The following is a 5,539-nucleotide window of genomic DNA, read 5'->3' as shown; positions in this document are numbered from 1 at the left end:
CGGTGCGACTGCCCTCAAGTCTTCATTAATGAAACTGCAAAATAAAATAGGGAGGACATGGTGCCTAAACCCCAAGTTACAATAAGCATTTAGAGAACATCTCGAATAATAACAGGAGTCTCCACTAGACCTGTGTATTCTAACATGCAAGTGGTTACTTTAAAGACTCAAGAAATTGGACGGTTCATGAAGGAAGCATTTATTGCAAGTGATTGGATGGTGGTGCATCAATAAGCACTAGAGATTTTCATCCCTGACTGTAAAAGAGTGTGTCCATTAACCATCATTTTTTGTAAACTTTAGCGCCCCCCACCCCCCCCAACACACACACACACACAAAAACAAATTCTTTTCCAGCTGTAACCTATCTTATGAAATATGAAATTTTCTCATAAATCGAGCTTTATGTTACAGTGCCACATAAGGTTGGACAATTGATAAAAATACAGTAAAGTTGTAGATATATTGAAATGCAATAGATATGTTTTTTTTTTTTTTTGATTTGTCAATCACACGATGTCCATTATTGAAATTCAACAAAATAACACATAATGACCTGCTTGTATGAGCTGTCTGATAGAGCCATTACATAAACAATTCAACATTTTTAAGCTAACAAACTAAAGCACATCTAGCAGTACACCCTACACTACGTAAGAAGAAATAAAATAGCAAAGATAATGTAGGGACCCTGGCGACATCCTCAATTCTGGGAGTCAGTAGCTTCAACAATTGATTGGGCATTGACTCAGCCCTAACTACAATTTCAATATTCTCTTTGCAAAGATGTGAACAAGGCATGAGAACAGAGCTGGTGAAAAATGCATTACTTAAAAGATTTGATATTGCGATACAAGCCACCTCATTCTGATTTCTGCAAAGCCTTAACAAAGGCATCCTTGAGCAGAGGATTCGATGCTGCTACTCTTTGCGATGTGATGTCAAAGTCCTTACCAGATCTGATGCAAAAGGAATCAATTCTCCGTAATAAGTAAATCTTCTACAGAATTTGTAAAAAACCACATACTGAAGATTATAAGTATGTCGACTATTTAACAACTATTCCACAAAAACCTATCAACATGTATGCATATATTTTCTAGAACTTCTCAAAGATCCTTGGTTATCAAAACAGAGAGAAGAAAGATTGGAACTTAAGTTTGCTACTTACGGGTCATAAACAGATCCTCCAGCTTCTGTAACAATCACAGCACCACCTGCCACATCCCTGAGACGCAAGAAAAGTGAATCATCTGCCGCTGAAATTAACCTAGGTTTACTTCAAGACAGTAGATCATACCAAGGACCCCCAAAGCCGAGTTCATAAAAAAGATCAAGCCTCCCACATGCAATTCCACAGAGGTTCAGTGCACAGGAGCCACTCATCCGAAGCGATCTCACCTACTCAACAAAGCAACCGATATGAAATTGAAATGCCAACACAACTGAAGATCACTATTGAAAAGTTCTGGACTTACCTCGAAAAGTAAGCTATTTAGTTTCCCTGTAGTAGCATCCACAGTTAATTTATCACGTTTTGTTCCAGCCTGCTCTCAGTACAACAACTTAAGATCAGGAAAGTAAATTCACCACCTTTATTACATTGTAACTCTCAAGTTCAAAGATTTGAGTTATTATTGAGTAAAAACAGAACAGGTATATAATTTATAGTAGGATTCCAACTCAACTGCTTGTTTAATTCAGGTCTATTTCTATTTTAGAAAGTGGCATAACATCAGCTAACGAGATTAGAACATGTAATCACGTTGTATTGTATCTAAATTAACCATCTTTATTGCTGTTCAGAGCATAAGTAAGATTCTGCATTCTAATCCTAGGATATCCTATGACTACAAAGTTACTAATCCCTTAGATTAATGGCAAAATGAAATTCTCTTTATTTAAATAAGTTTTCTCTCTCTAATATTCTCTTAGAGTCTACATCTTTTGGCTTGAGGAGGTAAATAATACATGATCATTCATGTATCAAATATTCAACTATCTACAAATATTTGGGGGTTGGAAAAGCAACAAAATCTACAAATTTAGGTAAATAATACATGATTATTCATCAAATATTCAACTATAAGTCTATAACAAATATTCACAAACCCCAGTTGCAAGGAGAGACTTCACAAGTTCACTTTGAGATGACACTGCAGTATTTCAAGGCATTAACATTTAGCTCTTAGAGATACATAGGAAATGTAGTAATCAGGAAGAATCAACATGATGATTAAAACTCACCTTTTATAGGATTTTCATTGAGAAATGCACCTCCTCCACGGATACCAGTAAAAAGCTACATAGTGAATCTAAAGTTAATAAACTTTTCCAGCTGGTAACCTAGTACTATTTAGAAGTAATTTCACTATAAGAATCAATAATTCCAACAATGTATAATTTCATACCTCCACAAGAATAAAACTTATGCTTAGTCACTTGAGATGACATTTGGGGAGGCATGAATCCTTACCTCATCCATTATTGGATTATAAACAACACCAACTGTGGGAATCTTTCCAATAGTAAGACCAATAGAGACACAGACAAAGGGGAACCTGCAACCAATAATAGGGGAGAATAAAAGCAATGAGAATCAATCTTCATAAGAGAGAAGAAACAATCATCTACAACAGAAAAAAGTGATATTTACCCATGGACAAAGTTAGTGGTGCCATCCAGGGGATCCACTATCCATGTTGGGTCATCAGTCAGCTCCGTTACACCACAAGCAGCAGTAGTTTCTTCCCCAATGAACTAACATTAACCCCAACTTAAAAAGTTCAGACAACAGAAAACATATAACACTCTTCGGACATACAATCATGCAACACTATTCTGAACACCAAACCAAAACTCTGTTGACGCATATAGTATAAAAGAGGGGATAGAGAGTTAATCACCTTATGTGTGGGATAAAGCTGCTTGAGATGATTAAATATGAGATCTTCAGCCGCCTTATCAGTTTCTGTGACCAAATCCACCTAGAATACACAATATCAAAACTTTACTTTGCCTATCTCAAACCACATTAGCTAAGTTTCTCCCTCTAAATTTAACTCAACTTTCATCATCATTTCTATCATTTAAGAACACATCCTTCTAAGTTCAATGCAGCATTTCAGAATCCTCATTTGTATGTCCCCAAATAAGCAAAGTCTAAATCTTTCAGTTGGCAATTCACATTTAGAATCCAAATTGGCCCAACACCAGTTTGACTACACAATTGAAAGAAGAAGAAGAAGAAGAAAGAAATGAAAAGACCTGGCCTTTATGCTCCACATGTTTGATCTCGTAGAACCCTTTTCGAATTAGCTGCAATAAATCACATACAAACAGATACCAGACTTTGTTTCAATCACTGCTAACCAAGAACGAGAAAGAACAAAAATTTACTCAACAAAAAGAGAAAGAGTGAGACTTTGGGAGTGGAACTGACCTGTCCAGCTTTCTTGGCCGCGTCAACTGCAGACGCCAAGAACTGAGCAAGCGAATCTACAATCCATACAATTTGCAAATTAATCAAACAAAGAATCCCAGCGATTGAAGCACTATGACAACAAATACAGAAATGAAAAGAAGCGGAATGATGGGTCGTACCATTTTCAGCCATTGTTTTTTGTGAGATGAGAGAAACAGAGAGGGGAATGCGTGGTTTGAATACACCACTCAGTGTAGATGCTGATGAGTGATGAAGAGGGGGGTTTGCAATTTGTCTGTGAGCAAGCTTTCACGTACCACATGTCTATATATATAGGGGCCATTCTTTTATGGTAGACAGTATATGCTCCTCTTGTGCTTCTCTATTCTAAACTATTCGTGTTCTTTCTGGTTATTCCGAAATTATTTCATGTAATTACTATTTAGACAAATGATTGAAATTTCGTCGAAGTTTCTGTAATATTGAAATATCACGATGAAATTCATATGTATGTGTCCTTTCTAGTGAGTCCTCGAGTTTTTGACTAGTAAAACCGTGTGCTAATTTTTGCGAATGTTCCACTTTGATCAGCGAGTACATAGTACAGAATAATTTCTCCCAAACAATGGTGATTTGGTTCACTGGATGTGGAGATTGTCTCTAAAGATCCATGGAATATGCCAATATGCTGAACCTTATTCGATACTGGCTGAACTCTGAAACTAGAATCGCATTCCAAAAAAAAGAAAAAAGAATCGCATTCCCACTTTCCCACACCCTGTCTTGCAACTAGAAAATGAACAAGTAGCCTTCTGTGTTCTCCTCGGCAGTAACCGACATCAAGTTTACCGAGATTACTCCAAGTTCTAAATCTCTAATCATACCAAGCAAATCCTCGACCCAAATGTGGCGTGGTGTTTGCATCTTCGATTCAAATGTGGCATGGTGTTTTCACGCATGCGATTGTACAATATTATATAACAATGTGATGCTTGAATATCAAATAAATTACAATACGGCGTGGCTAAACATCAGCATCACCAGAGTACAGCATGAAAACATTTTCTCAATTTATTTATCTACCTTTTACAAAAGTGTGATTGAGATTAATAGAAACTACACCGGAAGGAACACAGGTGAGAATAGAAGATAAGGCTCCTTCCACTCTTGGTACCGTTGTCACGCCAAGAACTATGACAACTCTAAAATTCACATAGTACAAACTCCACATATTCCACATACAAATGAAGTTCATCCTTTCATGAGAGTTCTTTCGGTTCCAAGGCAGCAATCTCCCTTACTACTTGAGCTTTGTCTGCCTCAAATTGTTCATCCTCTGCAACAAACAATTCGCAAAATGTAAACATGGCGCTCACAACTAATGGTCACGAATTGCAAAGTGAAAGATGTTACCTACCTTTATCAATTTTAAAATCAGCAAACAGCCGTAGAAGCTTGCTTCTATTTGCAACAAGTATGCCCACGATGTCGGCAGGTTTATTTTGGTTGGCAGCAAATAGCTGTGAACAAGAAAAATTGTCAATACTTATTGAAAATCGATATTTATATTTGCTAGAAAATATACCGATTTGTTGTAGAGAAACTGAATTTGAGAGGAATTTGCTGTGTATTCTCATTGATAATAGGGGCCTCTTTATATAGAGGATTACAATGCATAGAATCTCAATCATACAAGGAAAGTAATTCTACATTGATTAGGATTCTAGATTCTTCTAATTAAATCCTATTACCACTAGGTCAAGTAACCTAGAGTTTGGGCTAAACACAAATTAGGTTTTCCTTCAACACTCCCCCTTGTGTTGCCCAAACGCGGTGCTTCTCTCGTTGCCTCATTAAAAACCTTGCCGAGTAACAAAAACCCAGTGGGACAAAAATAACCTCGGTCGAAGGGGAAAAAGAGCACAACACACCCTTCACGATTCGAGACGAACATGTAGACATCTCCCCCTGATGTCTGCACCCCCCCTGATGACTACGATCATGGGAGTTCAGATAATTTCCGCAAGTCAATTCTTGCCACATGTTTCTCGAACGTGGTATTGGACAATGACTTAGTAAACAAGTCTGCCTCACTGTCCTCAGATCGAACCTAGT

At 37.2% G+C, this 5,539-nt stretch overlaps 1 protein-coding gene and 1 long non-coding RNA gene across 4 annotated transcripts; both read right to left on the bottom strand.

Moving 5' to 3' along the window:
• Positions 1–484: 484 nt before the first annotated feature.
• On the bottom strand, positions 485–3,762 carry LOC112172659 (inositol monophosphatase 3). 3 transcript variants are annotated; one of them, XM_040509395.1, is made up of 12 exons: positions 3,604–3,762; positions 3,443–3,498; positions 3,268–3,318; positions 2,907–2,987; positions 2,657–2,760; positions 2,477–2,561; positions 2,248–2,302; positions 2,113–2,156; positions 1,479–1,547; positions 1,301–1,401; positions 1,172–1,228; positions 485–1,000 (listed from the first exon to the last, which is right to left on the bottom strand). In XM_040509395.1, exons 1-12 carry the CDS (start codon positions 3,614–3,616, stop codon positions 922–924), a joined length of 795 nt encoding a protein of 264 aa, XP_040365329.1. In that variant the 5' UTR covers positions 3,617–3,762; the 3' UTR covers positions 485–921. The 3 variants fall into 3 exon arrangements, with proteins under 3 accessions (XP_040365329.1, XP_024165863.1, XP_040365330.1); XM_024310095.2 differs by having other exon boundaries at positions 524–959; XM_040509396.1 differs by lacking the exons at positions 2,113–2,156; positions 2,248–2,302 and having other exon boundaries at positions 524–959.
• A 554-nt stretch (positions 3,763–4,316) lies between these two features.
• LOC112173609 lies at positions 4,317–4,991 on the bottom strand. The gene is made up of 2 exons (XR_002925619.2): positions 4,842–4,991; positions 4,317–4,760 (listed from the first exon to the last, which is right to left on the bottom strand). It is a non-coding gene; the product is annotated as an uncharacterized LOC112173609 (long non-coding RNA).
• Between the last annotated feature and the right edge of the window lie 548 nt (positions 4,992–5,539).

This window comes from Rosa chinensis, chromosome 6 (assembly GCF_002994745.2).
Source record: "Rosa chinensis cultivar Old Blush chromosome 6, RchiOBHm-V2, whole genome shotgun sequence".
NCBI lineage: Eukaryota > Viridiplantae > Streptophyta > Magnoliopsida > Rosales > Rosaceae > Rosa > Rosa chinensis.
This window is presented reverse-complemented; position numbering and strand designations above follow the sequence as displayed.

Excerpts from the sequence above, each read along its gene's own strand:
- LOC112172659 (XM_024310095.2), bottom strand. Across the intron at positions 2,988-3,267 it reads ATGTGGAGCATAAAGGCCAG|GTGGATTTGGTCACAGAAAC; the intron begins GTCTTTTCATTT and ends TGTGTATTCTAG. Across the intron at positions 2,303-2,476 it reads ATAATCCAATAATGGATGAG|CTTTTTACTGGTATCCGTGG; the intron begins GTAAGGATTCAT and ends TTCACTATGTAG.